This window comes from Dromiciops gliroides, chromosome 1 (assembly GCF_019393635.1).
Source record: "Dromiciops gliroides isolate mDroGli1 chromosome 1, mDroGli1.pri, whole genome shotgun sequence".
Taxonomy (NCBI): domain Eukaryota; kingdom Metazoa; phylum Chordata; class Mammalia; order Microbiotheria; family Microbiotheriidae; genus Dromiciops; species Dromiciops gliroides.
The window spans coordinates 754,210,887-754,226,061 of record NC_057861.1 but is presented as its reverse complement, the minus strand read 5'-3'; the positions used below and the strand labels follow the sequence as shown (position 1 = coordinate 754,226,061).

General features: G+C 51.9%; 1 protein-coding gene across 6 annotated transcripts in view; it reads right to left on the bottom strand.

The window, feature by feature from the left end:
- Positions 1–284: 284 nt before the first annotated feature.
- Positions 285–15,175, bottom strand: part of STARD3NL (STARD3 N-terminal like) — a 63,232-nt gene continuing 48,341 nt past the window's right edge. For all 6 annotated transcript variants that reach the window (XM_043977975.1, XM_043977976.1, XM_043977978.1 and 3 more), the window contains 5 exons: positions 12,082–12,135; positions 11,884–12,001; positions 6,781–6,882; positions 2,168–2,243; positions 285–777 (listed from right to left, as the gene is read on the bottom strand). In XM_043977975.1, coding sequence (XP_043833910.1) covers positions 2,191–2,243; positions 6,781–6,882; positions 11,884–12,001; positions 12,082–12,135 — 327 coding nt within the window. In that variant the 3' untranslated portion in view covers positions 285–777; positions 2,168–2,190. The remainder of the gene's footprint in view (positions 778–2,167; positions 2,244–6,780; positions 6,883–11,883; positions 12,002–12,081; positions 12,136–15,175) is intronic.

The window sequence follows — 15,175 nt, the reverse complement described above, 5'->3', positions numbered from 1 at the left end:
ATCCTCTCCCTCCTCTCAAGCACCAGGGCCATTTCTATCCCCACCAACTACTCTGTGTCACTGTTCACATTTGACATAGGGGTTCGTCATCTTCCCAATTGGACTAAAATGCAGCAGTTCATGGGCCATGTCTCTCCCCTTCTACCTCTCTCTCTCTCTCTCTCTCTCTCTCTCACACACACACACACACACACACACACACACACACACACACACACACACACACAGATGGCCCGGGCGCTTGGCACATGGGACTACCAAAGTAAAAGGTCAGAGCCAAAGGCTGGTATGTTGCCTTTTATTAATGTTTTTAAATTGTACAAAGAGCTCATAGGCATGAATTAAAAAACACACAAGGACATGTTATTTTTTAAAAAGAAATAGAAAATAAATCTATGAGACAAATAAAACAATCCCATTTTGTGAGTCAGGAAACAAATCCACGTACTTTCGCGCTACAGAAGATGTGTTAGGTCGATATAGCATGGCGTCTATTGACTAGGAATACAGCACGAGGCTTTCCCAGGACTACCTACCCATTAGGAGATCACTTTCAGTAGCAGAGGACAGCACCAGCTGTCAGCCCCAGGCCGGCGAATGTACACGTGTGGGTGGGGGACAATCTTCTGTGAGGTATCACAATAAATAAATCCTTGATTAGCAGATCGGCGCGGCTTCCCAGGGAGAGCCCCCACTTGTCCTCCTGAAGAGCCAGGCCACACTGGGGCCTTCACACCACAAATGCAGAGGGACAGAGAGGATTCACAGGTGGAGAGACTAGGGCAGTCACAAGAAGCAGAGAAGAACATTAGCCATTCCTAGTGTTTCCCATACTTTTTAAAAGTACCTATCTTTTTAAAATAATATTTTATTCCCCCACCCAGTTCCACGTTAAAACAATTTTTAACACTGTTTTTTAAATGTTTAGGTTCCAAATTCTATCCCTCCCTTCCTCCACTCCCCTCTCCCTGGGACAGTAAGCATCCGGCAGAGGTTATACATGGGCAATCATCCCCCACATTTGGGCATCCAAACTTATCTAACAAAATAACATGGGAGGGGGGAGGGCATCAGAGGGGCCAATTAAGAATGAAGACTTTAGGGGGCAGCTAGGTGGCGCAGTGGATAGAGCACCGGCCCCTGGAGTCAGGAGGACCTGAGTTCATATCCGACCTCAGACGCTTAATACTTACTAGCTGTGTGACCCTGGGCAAGTCACTTAACCCCAATTCCCTCACCAAAAAAAAAAAAAAAAGAAGGAAGACTTTATCCACCCTCACACCCCAAGCCCATGGCCATTTAGATCTTGTAAAGCAGCTTCTTCCAGAGTTACAAGATCAGGCAGTGAAACCGGCTCTGCCTCCTCCCTGCGTGTGTGTCTGCAGGGCTCTCAAAGGGCCTGGCCTCGCCTGCCTGTCAGGGACACCCAGAGCTGAGCTGGGGCTTTGAATCCCTGGTACACGGTCAGTGATCATGGCGCTAGGAAGTCTATGAGGCAGTGAGACACGGCCAGGCCCACTTTAGAAATGGAGAACTGGAGGCAAAAGGAAGTGATTCACTCCGAGGCACGTGCCTGGTAGGGAAGCCTGGCACCGAGCTCGGCAGGCTGCACTCTGAGCCAGCGCAGGTCACCTCCCTGCTGTGCTCCCTTGCCTGGCCACCAACAGACTAGGCAAAACTGGAGATTGCCGGGGGCAGCTCGGTGGCTCAGTGGATAGAACACCGGCCCTGGATTCAGAAGGCCCTGAGTTCAAATCCAGCCTCAGACACTAGACACTTAATAGCTGTGTGACCCTGGGCAAGTCACTTAACCCTCACTGCCCCATAAAACAAACAAACAACAGGAGATTGCCTATTCCAGGGAATAATAGCCACAGCCACAGTGTTGGGACACCTGAGAGAGACATTAGCAGATCCAGCTCACTTGCTCCTGTGCATTCCCACCCACGAGGCTCTCCCAGCACACGCACAAACAAACATTAAGAGAGCTCACTCCCTACACAGAGAGGTGACTTGCTGACTGACTAACGGATACATCTAGGTAAGGTTGTGCCGGTCATCCCAGTGCTGTCCATCCAGTGAAAACCCTCCCAGAGGGCCAAGATTCTGCATCTTGGCCAAGATTCGCCACTTTTGGGGCTCTCTCCCGCTGCTCTCAAACACTTACTTTCATCAAAAGAATTCCCACAGTTACAGGATTGGCTTCTCACTATCCTGTTTTTCTTCAGATTCTTCATCAGACCCTATGTGGGAGAAAGGAAAGGGAAGGAAACGAGCATTGATGAAGTGTCTACTATGAGCCAGACACTGTCCTACACACTTTACAAATGTCATCTCATAGCATTGCAGGAACGTTGTCCTGGACCAGTCCCTGATGCACATGTGTCTTTAAAATGATATCCTGGGGCAATTAGGTGGTGCAGTGGATAGAGCACCAGCCCTGGATTCAGCAGGATCTGAGTTCAAATCCGGTCTCAGACACTTAACACTTACTAGCTGTGTGACCCTGGGCAAGTCACTTATCCCCAATTGCCTCACCAAAAAAAAAAATTCTATCCTACTGTGTGGGCTAGAAAGTGACTTCTCTCGCTCTGAACAATGAGCTTTAAGGTCTGCAAAGCACTTTACATCCATTATGTCTATGGATCCTCACAACATCCCTGTGAGGTAGATGCTAAAATGACCCCCACTTTACAGATGCAAAAACTGAGGCTCAGGAAGTCGAAGTAAGTAGCAAAGGAAGCGGTGGTTACGACTGCATGGCCTCCCCAAGAGTTACACCAGACCAGCCTTGTTTTCCATTTTCGATAAGGTTATGAACGTAGAGAAGCCAGTGAAGGTGAGAGATGCAGTTTAACTAGATTTCAGCAGAACTTTCACTAAAGCAGCTCATACTGTTATGGGGGAAGGGGGGAATCTGGGGCCAGATGATAATATGCTTCCATACGTTCGGAATGTGCTGAATGGTTGGAACCAGAGAGCAACCATTAACTTAGCCAGTCTTCAGTGACGTGCTGGGAGGCGGAGGGGGGAGTCTGGTTTGGCCTTGTGCTGGTCACCATCTTTATGAACGAGGGTGTACATGTGTAGAAAATTTACAGACAGCAAGGCTGAAAGGGAGAGCAGCTATATCAGTGGACAGTCCAGCCCCAAACACCATGGTCAGCTCCTTCTCTGTGTTTAGGAACTTTGACAGCTTTGCAGAATCATTCCATGAGTCTTCTCTCCTCTGAGCTGCCCGTCCTGGGCCAGGCCCCCCTAGTGTCCAGGGTTCATGATTCGGTGACCTGAGGAGAAGACCAAGGAGGAAGAGCCAGAGGAAGGATTTGTGCCCACAAGCAGGGGACAGCAGGGCTGGGCTCCATCCACTCCACCACACTGCCACCAACACCCTCTTAGGAGAAATTCAGTTCTTCTCAATGACCAAGCAATCCACCATTCACAAGAAAAAGCTCCATGGGCCCCCTGATGCAGCCAGACTTGCCAAGACACTCAGTGTCCAAGCAGGGAATCAAACCTCAGCCTTCTGACTCTGAGGCCCAGGGCTCTTTCCACTGGGCAGCACTGCCTCTGAATTAGAACCATTCCTCAGGGTAAGGACTTCCTGGTGAAGAAACTCTATCCACCAATGCCTGCAGCACTGAAAGGGTGTGACTCACCCAGGGTCACACGGTCAGTACGTGTCAGGCAGGGCTTGAGGATGGAAGGGGACAATCAGTTACGCACCTTATGGGTTTTGGTTTTTTTCTGTGTAGCAGACACTGGGCTAAATACTTTACAAATATCGATCCTCACACAGCCCTGGGAAGGGGGCACCATTTATGATGATCCCCATTTCACAAATGAGAAAACTGAGGCAGACAGAGGTGAAGTGACCTGCCCAGGGTCAGAGAGCTGGGGCATGTCAGGGTTGGACTTGACCTCACCAATGTCTCTCAGTGGCCTAATTTTAAACTACCCATCTCATCCACATGCCTGTTGCCTTAGAGTGATATCAGAGTGAATCTGTGATCACCACAACACAATCTGGAATTCAGCCTGAACAGTGACTCCAGTGTTTATCCCTCTGACTGCCAAGCACAGAACCCAAGAAGGGCAAACATACAAACCACTGCACATGGACATGAGAGGATACTGGGGGAGCCTGGGGAGACTGAGATGAACTGACAGTGGAACCAGTGGAAGGAGAAGCCAGGACCACAACAAACACCCTCCCTGAGGTACTCCAGGTGATGCACAGAAACAGAAGGTCACCCCCTCCTCCTGTGGAACTGATGGAGGGAGCTGGGCTGGGCGATGTCGTCAAGTCGGGCCATGGACTAGTTTTGATGAACTTCCTTCTTCCTCTCTTTTTATACTTTCTTACAAGGGATGGCCCATGGGGCAAGGGAGGGGGAGCGATAGATGAAGTAACAACCAAAGATGGCAATAAAAACTAAACATATATTAAAATATTATCATGGAAAACTCAAGGAAAAATAGAAATCCCAGTCTTATAACAGAGTGGGATACACTGGGGAAAACCAGAAAGGTCTGCATGGACCAAGAATTAATGACCATTTCTCCCGGCTCCCCTTTCTCATTCTCACTTGTCTGTCTCTGTGTCACACACACACACACACACACACACACACACACACACACACAGACAGGCATATCTGTATACATTCACCTCTATTAACCACGGACTTGCCACTAGCTCCACAGACCAGCTTGACAAGGCCGCTTGTCTCCAGCAGGCCACTTAGGAGGTGCTGGCTACTAGGCCGCACACCCCACCAGCCAGCGGCTGCCCCGCCTTCTCTGCTGCCTGCTTCCGGTTAAGGCGGCTTTGGCCAGGAAGGAGAAAGGCTGGCTGGAAAGCTGGGCCAGAGTCCATCCCGCAGCTCACACGGCCACGGTTTGTGCCTCAGCTCAGAACCGTGTGTCTTTGATGTGACATGCAGCATGCTCGGAGCGGGCAGCTTTGCTTCTCGGCTGGGATCACAAATTGGGCAACCTCTGGTGTGGTTTAACTGCTTTCTTCTCTGTGCCTCAGGCCGAGCTATGAGCTCCTTCAGCACTGATAACCTCATCTGGCCTGTGACAAATGTCCTTAAGCAAAGCTGCCCTCGGGCCTCTGGGGTGGGGGTGGGGGGGCATTGTTCAGCACCAGGGTTCTGCTGAAGGACCACAGCACCCCCTGCACTGTGTCTGGTGGCCTCTCCCTCTGCAGCCCGGCCTCACGGCTGCCACACGACACTCCCACAGGGTGCTCCCACATGATGCTCCCACAGGGTGCTCCCACATGATGCTCCCACAGGGTGCTCCCACAAGGTGCTCCCACAAGGTGCTCCCACATGATGCTCCCACAAGCTGGCTCAGGTGGGTCTACGCCAGGAGGGACAAAGATTTTGGTGCCAAACTCTGCTTTCCCGGGACCAGCCGGGCTGGGTGCAGGAAGGCTCGTCATGGAAACAGGCCGACAGGGAGACAGGGAATTCAGGGTTTCCATGGTAGAGGAAGAGTAACCATGGAAACGGAGGGCCCCAAGCCTGCACGTCCTGTTGGCTGGTGCCTCAGAGCTCTCAGACCAGCTTCCCATTTTACCCCTCACTGTGCTCGGTCTTCAAGCAGTCTCTAGTGATGCCAGGAGCTCATGAGGGTTCATGGGGGTCTCTCAGGAGAGAAACCTTCACACAGCTTCTGAAACCCAGAGGCGAAGGGCCTGTCCATCTCTCCCACCGAACAGCCCTGTCACATATCAAATGAAGATGACCACATACTTCTACACACACGATACACCGTGGCAGCGAGCCACCGTGGATAAGAGGGAGCCGGGCGTATAAACGACAAGACTGGGCTCCAATGCCGCCTCAGAGGCTCACCAGCCGGGTAGCCCGGGGCACATTCCCCCTCTTCACCGCCCCCCCAAGCTCAGCCTCCGCTTCAGCGTTCAAGGTCTGCGGTCATGTTAGCTGGGGACGTTTCCTCCCCCACCAAAGGCACAACCTGCCGGGCCCCTCCACATCACAGGGAGGCATCAGAAAAGGCACCTGCAACTTTTGTAAAAACGAAAGCTCCGTCTCTGACAGTGTCCCCTCCGGGGCCTGGGTCCCTTCCACTTCACCATGACTCTCGAATCAGTCCCTTGGGGGGCAGAGGAGGGCACCTCAGGTTTACACAGGCTCCCCCCAAAAAGCAAACCCCAGAGAGAACCCAGAGCTCCCAAGCCCCACCCGAGGCTGTGCCCACACAGCCTCTGCAGCCCAGGGGCCGCATCCCAAGCCTGGGGCAGAAGGTCCCCTTCTGGGACGTAAGGGGGGGGGGGGGTTCTAGGGAACCTTTACATTCCGGTGTTTCCTAGACCACGGACTCAGGAGGTGGCAAGGACAGAGGCCTGAGGCATTAACGGGCCTGGCTGTCCTACTGCTCCCTCCTCCTAACTCCTCCTCCCTCCTCCTCTAGGCAGCCCCGTGGGCCTGCCTGACCACAAATGCTCCCCAGCTCCACCAGGTGGCAGCACAAGCAAAGCCAAGCCAGCCCCAGGGGCTCCCCAAGGCTGAGTGGGAGCCTTCCCTTCTCCCTTCTGGGGTCAGGCTGGACCATGGGGCCTCGGAAGTCCCCTGGAGCTCTGGGATTCAGCCCAGCCAGAAGCACCCGGGACCCCCACCAGGAGAGTTTGCGCAGCTCCAGACCCCCTCCTCCCGTCTCCTTGGGGGGCCAGGCAGAAGCAGCAAGCCCCTGCCCCCCCCAGAATCCTGGAGAGGGCCAAAGCAAGAGCCAAATGGCCACCGTTACCTGCTTCCGACTCAGGCGGAGAATAAAACTGCCCATCAGAGAGGCCCCCGGGCGGCTGTATGAGAGCTGCCCGCTCCGAAGCGTCCTGAACCAGCAGGAGTCCTGGAAGAGAAGGCACCAGAGCCCAGGCGTCAGTCACCCTGCTGCCGCAGCACGCAGAAAACGCTGGTCAGCAGGCGCCCACACCTGCAGCAGCAGGGGGCCACACCTGGGCACTGCCCTCCCTCCCCCCCCAATACGTTACTCCTTAGCGTGTTACAGTCAGCAGCGCTCAGCCGGATCAAAGAGCATGCAGATCCCAGAAGTGCCAGGGGCCAGCACCGTGATCTGCAGGTCCCGGGCACTCCCTCAGCACTTAACAAGAGCTGAGCTGTGAAAGGCACAAGTGGCGGGCCTTCCTACTGCCCAGGACCTGCTGGCTTTTGACTAAGTGTCTGAACTGGACGAGGAAGGAGCGGTATGAGAAAGAAAAGCCCGATACCTGGCCTCTGGCTCCGAGAATCATTTGGGCTTCCCACAAAGGCAGCCCTGGGGCCAGTCAGTCAAAGGATGCTGGCTGGCTTTGATGTGACCCGGGCCTCTAGAAAACAGCCCAGGCCTCAGACACGAGGGATCTCATGATCCTGTGACTCTCCTCTAAGTGCTGAGAGGTGCTGGTTCCCCTTCCCGTATCAGCTGGACTCGGTCCACCCCTTCCTCTAGACTCCGCTCCCAGGACACGGCCAGTGAGATCCAGGTCACACCAAAAAGGAGCCGGGTGCCACCTGCAGGCCATTCCAAAGGCACCAGGCCCCGACAGCCCTGGCAACAGCACAACAGGCTCCTGGGAGTGGGAATGCTGGCCCAAGTCCTCTTAGAGTGAGTGTGACTTGTGTGCCTTAAAACCTGTCAGAGATTGTCCTCCGTGGGAACAGCCTGCTGATGCCGGGGCACGGCCTGTGTCTGGCTACAGGAAGACGGGCCTTGTAACGTTCCCTTTCCTGCAGAGCTGCTCCCGCTCTGGCATCTGACCCCCAACCAGACTTCGCTTCATTTTCTGATTCATTTATTATTACTGGCATTGATGAAGCCCCTCCAATCTGCCAGTCACCATGCTGGGTGCTGGGAAGGCAAAGGGGAGTGTGACCTGGCCCTGCCATCCAGGAGCCATCCCTGGATAGGGGGCAGGAACAGACCAGGGCAGGTAGAGAGAAAATACAGCAGAGACACAAGATAATTTTGTGGGGGCGCTCTAGCAGCTGGGGGGGGTGGAGGACCAGTGAGTCTTGATGGAGAAGGTCAGAGGGAAGGCCTAAAGGAAAACAGGGATTTTAAGAGGGGGCGACCTGGGCAAAGGTGTGGAGGTGGGAGGTGGAGCTTCACGGATGAGGAAGAAGCCCTGAGTACACAAACAATGGGCGACAAAGCTGGAAGGGTGGGCTGAGGCCAGACTGTGAAGGGCTTTAGATGCCAAACAGTCACAGAGAGAAAACTTCCCCAAAGTGAGAGCTTTGTAGATAAACACAGAACAGACTTCTTTTTAACCAGCTTGGCCCTCCCTCCTCCAAGAGGGCCTCAGATAGAAAAATAAAGATGTCCAAACCCGATATCCTGGCCTGGCCAACTAACAGTCTGTCTTACTCTGCAAAGGAAGCCTGGTTTCCTGACTCTGGGCTCTTGGGCCTGTTCTATGGCTCTTCCAAAGGCACAAGAACCCTCCAAAGAGAGGAGGAGAAACACACCCCGACCTTGAGCCCCCACTGCGGGACCCAGACCAGCAGGTCCCAGCTGACGACAGGGTCAGAGAAGCCTCCCTGGCCCTTTGTGCCTCCGTGACCTCTGGCCTTTCCCTACTGCAATCCAGACAGGATCTGTGACGCTCCCCAACAGCCCTATGCTCACTTCAGCCCGAGGCTAGCAAATTGTGACCTCCTGTCCTCCTACACCCACTCCCAGTATCCCCTGGCTGAAAAGCCGTGTGTGTGTGTGTGTGTGTGTGTGTGTGTGTGCGCGCGCACATGCGCGCGCACGCTCACCTCCTCCTCTGGCTGCTGTCCCATCACCCTCCTCCTTATGATTCACTTGCAGCTCCCAGCACTCAGGCTTCTGTCCACACTAGCCGGCTAAGCCTGCCCTTTCTCCATATCTTTGTGTCTGCCGTACCCTTGACCACCCTCTTCTCCTCAGCCTTTCCCATCACGCTCTCTTTGTGACCTTCTCTTCCCAAGAGTGAACCCAACTCAGTCATTCCAATAAATTCCCTCTCCTTTCCAAAACAAATACTAGCCACTATTACTTTTAGTATTGTTATCCTCCTCTTCCCTGACCAATCTCTGCCACATATTCTTCTTCTATTGTTCCCAGGTCCTCCCATGAAGCACTTTTGCTGGCTCCTTTCTCTTCAAACTCAGCTTTTTCCTTTGGCAGTCTCACCTGGGTCTTCCAGGTCCAGCTTATGCCAACAAGAGGATGGAGGACTAGGCATCTGACGCAAGCAATCCCTACCACCTTTCACACCTCTCCACAATAAATAAAGCAACCATAGATGTCTCCAGGGTCTAAGCTGCAAAGAACCTGAACGAGGTAAGAGCTGATGAACGTGACCTTCCCCTGTTCTTTCTACCCCACCCCGGGGGTGCAGGCTCGCACGGGGGCCTCGGGGAGAGAACTGAGGGGCAGAGGGAACAGGTGAAGGAAGTCGAGCCACTATGATGGGGTGGGGGGAGGGGACAGAGTTCCACCAGACCTAAAGGGAAGAAGACCAGCAACAGAGGCCACTTCTGTCCTACCAAAGTCACTTGGGCCGAGGTGGGCCAGGAAATAAGGACTTCCTCGGTGTGGGGAAGAGGCTGAGGCAGATTTGGGTTCCAGAACTCAGAAGGAATCATCGAAGGGGAAGGAGTCATAAGTAATAAGGGGATAAATGGGGGGAAAGCCCTAAGATTACCAAAGATCAGGACAAAGAAAATTTAAAATCCTTGAACACAAGGAGATAAACCAAAAGGGAAGATAGTAATAACAGAAGGGAATATGGTCTCCAGGTCATTTGAATGAGTTCGAACATTTCTAAATAAATATTGTAACACAAAAGGAAATGAACCAACACCTCAAAAATTAGGAGGCTCAGTGGATTCCCACAGCACCACAATGCAAATGGTCTAAGAGAAATAAGACTTGGCGGGGGAGCAGAATGTATGGCCTCTAGAGCAGAGTAGAAAAACTGGACTTTACCAAAGAAACCAAAGAGAGAACCAGTGAGTGACTTAGGAGAAGAGGCAGCAGAGCTCCCAGAAGGGTGGGAGGGCATGGACCCAGAGAGGAGATTTCACAGCAAATGAGAAAAAAATGGCCATTGGGGGAAGGTGATAGATATGAACTGGGTGATCGAGGAACCATGACAAGTTCTACCATAGGGCAGAAAAACCCTCTGTCCTCTTTATCTCCTCCAGGAACTGATATCTCTGACAGAAAAAAAGGGGAGAAGGGGCAAGATCTGCAAAGAAAGAACAAAGAAACTGGAGATGGGAACTCTAACTAGGTACCACAGAAGCTTTAATTCCTTGGGCAGAACAGAGACTGGAGGAGGGATAAAGCTTGGGCCATAAATCAAGTCTAGGATAGAAAAGAAAGAACACTAAAAAACCGAGAACAAGAAAAAGAAATCCTTTTTAGAAAAAGGAGCAGAGAACTTTAAAAAACAACAACAAAGGAGAGAAGCAAAGAGTGACAAGAAAGGGGCTCTAAATTGGCTACTTAGCTGAGAGCAAAAAGAGGGGAAGAAGTAGAGAGTTGGACAAAAGGAAAGTAAAAATAGGAAATGAACCAGTCAAGCAGAACTAGGGGGAAAGGGGACCCCTGGGGGAGGGGCAGGGGTTGGGAAGGAGGGTTAAAGAGCTGGTGGGAAGAAACAGAGGGAACAAATAAAGTCCTGTCTTTAGAGAGGAGGAACCAAGAGATTAAAAAAAAATCCTGATTCAGAAAAACATAAACAAGCCCAGACACAAATGGAAGAAAATATGATGCTGATGCTTAAGGGAGTAAGTGGGAGAAGAGGGACTATGCCCTCCCCACCCCCAGGCGCTCTCACTCCCCATTCATCCTCCAAAGTGTGGCCCTGACAGGAAGGGGCTCATATTATGCCCATTTCACAGATGAAGAAACTGAGGCAGGAAGCGGTAAAGTGACTTGCCCAAGGTCACTCAATTGGACTCCAGCACTCCATTCCAACCCCTTACATGCAATCCACCCCATGCAGGGCACACCCATCAGCTCTAGGAAAGCCTTCTCTTTCATTGGGCACTGCCTAGGTGCCTCCTCCTCCATCCACCATCTCCTCACTCCCAGCAGAAAATGATCTCCGCTTTGCCCTCGTCCCACTCTGGGTCTCACTTATCGGGTGGGAGGGAGGGAGGGCAATATGGCATCCCCCTGTTGGCCTGCTATGGTTCAGTTCAGCCCCTGCCCTTCACAGGACATGAGCCTTGCACAGGGCAGATACTGGTGAACTGAAGCGGGCTCCCACACTCTAGCTCTCTGACGCGGTTCTCACATTCCAGTGTGTGCATGTGTATGGAACCCGTGATCAGGAACAGTGACCCCCCCCATCCTAGGTTTTATTATATTATAGATTAATATCACTTTATTATAAATGATTAATTTAAATGACAATTCATTTTCTTATATTATTTCTTATTTACTATTTAATATATTTTATATCATTCAACAGACAATTAAATTGTCTGTTGAATTATTAATAAATTATCTACAACATAATATAGATGTAATAAATTTATGACTATAATGTCTATTATATCATATATGTGGATGAGTGGCCTATCATTCCTACTGCATGAGAAGCTATAAGAAAGCTGGGGTTATATTTTCTTGATTTTTGTACCTCCTGTAGAGGGCTCTGAACACTGAAGGTACTTACTGAATGAATGAATGAATGAACGAATGAACGAACGAATGAACATGAGCCTGCATTTTTTTGGCTGCAGTTTCCACAAAGCAGATGTGGCCCACCCCCCAACAGCCTCCGATTGCCTGAGGAAGTTCCCAGGGACCTCCTTGGGGCCCTCCCCCAAATAAGCCAAACCCTATCACTGTGGAAGGGAAGCTTACTGTTGTCTTCCTCGGCTTCCTGAGGCAATACTTTGAAATCCAGGAACCAGGTTTCGATCCATGCGAGGATGAATGAAATGATGGGCAGCACATATCCAAAAGCCCCCTGAGAGAAGAGCTGAAAAATGAAGGGGAGGGTAAGGTAAACCTCTGTGCCACCTCCCAGGCCGTCGCTGGGGAGGAAGGGGGCGCACTTACCTTGGACAGGATGACTTTTACTAATAAAAAGGCACTCGTCACAGCTGTTGTCAACTGAAAGACAAAGGAGTGAGTTCAATTCAGATGCTTGAAACTAAGAATCATTGATAACAATCTTGTTGTGAGCCCAAGTTATGTAAGAAGTGAGATGCTTATGACGTGGCTCTGGCTCCTGACCCCAGAAACAGAGAAAACAGGGGCCCTGCGGGCAGCCCCCAGGCCAGGCAGAGCACTCTGGCCCGCCCGCTCCCATGGGTTAGCAGGTATCCAGCTGTGTGCTGGGAAGCGCTGCCTTGATTGTGTCTGTGTGGGTGATACCTACATGCCCAGATACAAAACCCAACACTCCACCAGCCAGAGAGTCAAGAGAACTCTTGCTGAGTGGAGAGGGAGGAGAGCAGGCTGCAGGGTGCGGGGCCAGCACTGGGCAGGGCACAGTGGAGGAGATCCTCTCTGCTATTATCTGTCTAATATTTGAAGATGGGCAAAGGTGGTCAAAGGACCATCCAAGCGTCCCTCACTCATGTAACTTAGACTCAGGTACCCTGAGGAGTGAGGGAGCAGGACGTCGGCCAAAACCCTCATGCCGATGAGGACGATGGCTGGCCCACAGAGATTTGTTAGCCCAGCTCACTCCCCTCCCTGGACAGTTGCCCCCGACCCAGACCCATGCCCACCCTTTCCTCCACCCCCTCGGCCTGTCCTGAGCCTCTTCATGGTCGGCCCCCTCATTAGAATGAGAAGAGGGACCATCTAGTTTTCTTGTATTTGAACGCTCACCACCTGGCATTGAGTGAGAGCTTAATAAATACTTTATTTCTCTACAGAATCAAAGAATTCAGATGGATAACATTATAGAGATTCTCTAAACCCATCCTCTTGTTTTACAGATGGGGAAACTGATGATCAAGGAAGGGGAGTCACTTACCCAGGGTCACACAGACAGGACCAGAGGACCCTAGACTAGAGCTGGAAAGGAGGTTGGCAGTCACCTAGGTGGTTGGCCAGATGGCAAAGGGGAGCGAGTGCCTAACTTGGGTTCTGGAAGACTCAAGTTCAAATCCTGCCTCAGATACTGCCTAGCCATATGACCGTGGGCAAGCAAGCCACTTGCCCCTCCAAGCCTCAGTTCTCTCATCTGTAAAGTGGGGACAGTAAGGACACCCACTTCCCAAGGTGGTTGTGAGGGTCAAAGGAGAGAACACTTGTAAATGCCTCTGGAAGCACAGGTGATGGCTCAGCTGCTGGCTGGGGTGCTGCCCTCACTGGGTCCAGAGGCTGGATCCGCATCAGGATCCCTTCCAGGAGCCATCTCGGTTTCCTGCAGAGGCGAGGGGGCTGTCACCTCCAATGGCAAACTCAGGTTCCTCCCGCCTGCCACAGCAATCTACCTGGGCCCCTTCCCTCACCTGACTTGTGCCCTTGTCCTCAAATACCCAGAACAGGAGAAAAGCTCCCTGGGAGCAAGGCCTTGACTTTAACTATTTTTGTGTCCATGATCCCTTGCCTATAACAGGCACTGAGTAAGTGTTTGTTGAATGAATACCAGAGATCTGGGCCTGGACTCAGGAATCTGAGTTAGAGATGATGTGACTTATAACTACAAAGTGTCCAAAGAAGGATTCTGAGCCTCAACTGTGTCATCTGGAAAAGCCTCAACTGTGTCATCTGGAAAATGGGGGTGATAAAAGTACCTGACAGCCTTACAGGGTTGTGGTTAGGCCCAAAGGAGAGAATATCTGTGAAGCACTTTGCAAGTCTCAAGGCTTACAACCCTACACACACCTGAGCCGATATCACATGCTGTCTGCTAGGGATAACAAGCGTTCATTAGGCACCCACTAAGTGCTGGAGATATGACGACAGGTAAAACACAGCCTCTGCTCCCAAGGAGCTCACAGGCGAATGAGGCAAGCGGCAGACCGGATGAACCAGGGACAGTCTCAGATGGAAGGCCCTCAGCTAGAGCGGGACCAGGAAGACTTCTTGCAGAAGGTGGGATGTTGGCTGGGATCTGAAGGAAGCCGGGGAAGGCAGGAGGGAGAGATGAGAGGGGAGAGATGAGCGGGGAGAGATGAGAGGGGAGAGATGAGGAGGGAGAGATGAAGAGGGAGTCCACCCCACCCCCACCCCGACGCAGCACTGCATGGGATGCCAGGACCACAGGGGCCCAGGGTTTCCTAGGAAGGCGACGTCATCATTGCCCTTCACAGCAAGGGAAATCCCTGGCTGCAGACATCGATGCTGCCTCTTGGCTGGGCCAACAGGGATAGCAGAAATGACAATGACATCCCCGACCAGGACAGGGGCAGTAAATGCCCGGAGCCTGCCGCAGTTTATGGCCCACATGAGACACTCAGTGGGATAAACGTGGGCTCGGAGAGCCTCAGGAATACCACCTGTGACTAGACTCTGACAGCAGAATCGTGCAGAGAAGACCAGAAGCAAGGGCCTCCCAAAAGTCAGTGCCAGTTAAGTCAGCACACGTCAGTGAGGATAACTGGAAGATGAGAGAATTCTGGGAAAATGTCTCCCCAGAATCATGGACTCTCACTAATGATGAGAAGAGCAGACATTTCTGTGGCACTGACCACGTGCCGGGCACTCAGCTGTACAGATAGGACCTCACTGAAGGCTCACAAAAGAGCCAGGCATCTCTTCTTACTTATAGATGCTTAAACTGGGGCCCATTTGTTTTCCTGTTCATAGGTTCAAGATTCCCCTTTTCTTCACTGTCTTTTTGATATGTGAAGCTATCAGCCCACAAGGAGGTGGTGCATCCACATGGGAACCTTCAATGCCTCCTCTCACGGTTGCTCACTTCCACCCCCTCTAAATCTAGGCTTATTAGCTGGACGTAGAAGCAATTCTAACCACAGTTCCTTCACTAATAGAACAGTCTCATGGCCCTGGGTCCCTTCAAGGGGCTTGGGGGAAGGTGTGTCCCCTTGGTGGTCATTCGCTCTAAGCAGCTGCCTGAAGTGACATATTTGGACTTGCAATCCATAGGACAACCCCTGTTATTTTCTCATTCACTGGTGAAGAAAGCCCCTTGGGGGGAATAACCCAATGTGCAGGAGAGCTTGGAAACAGG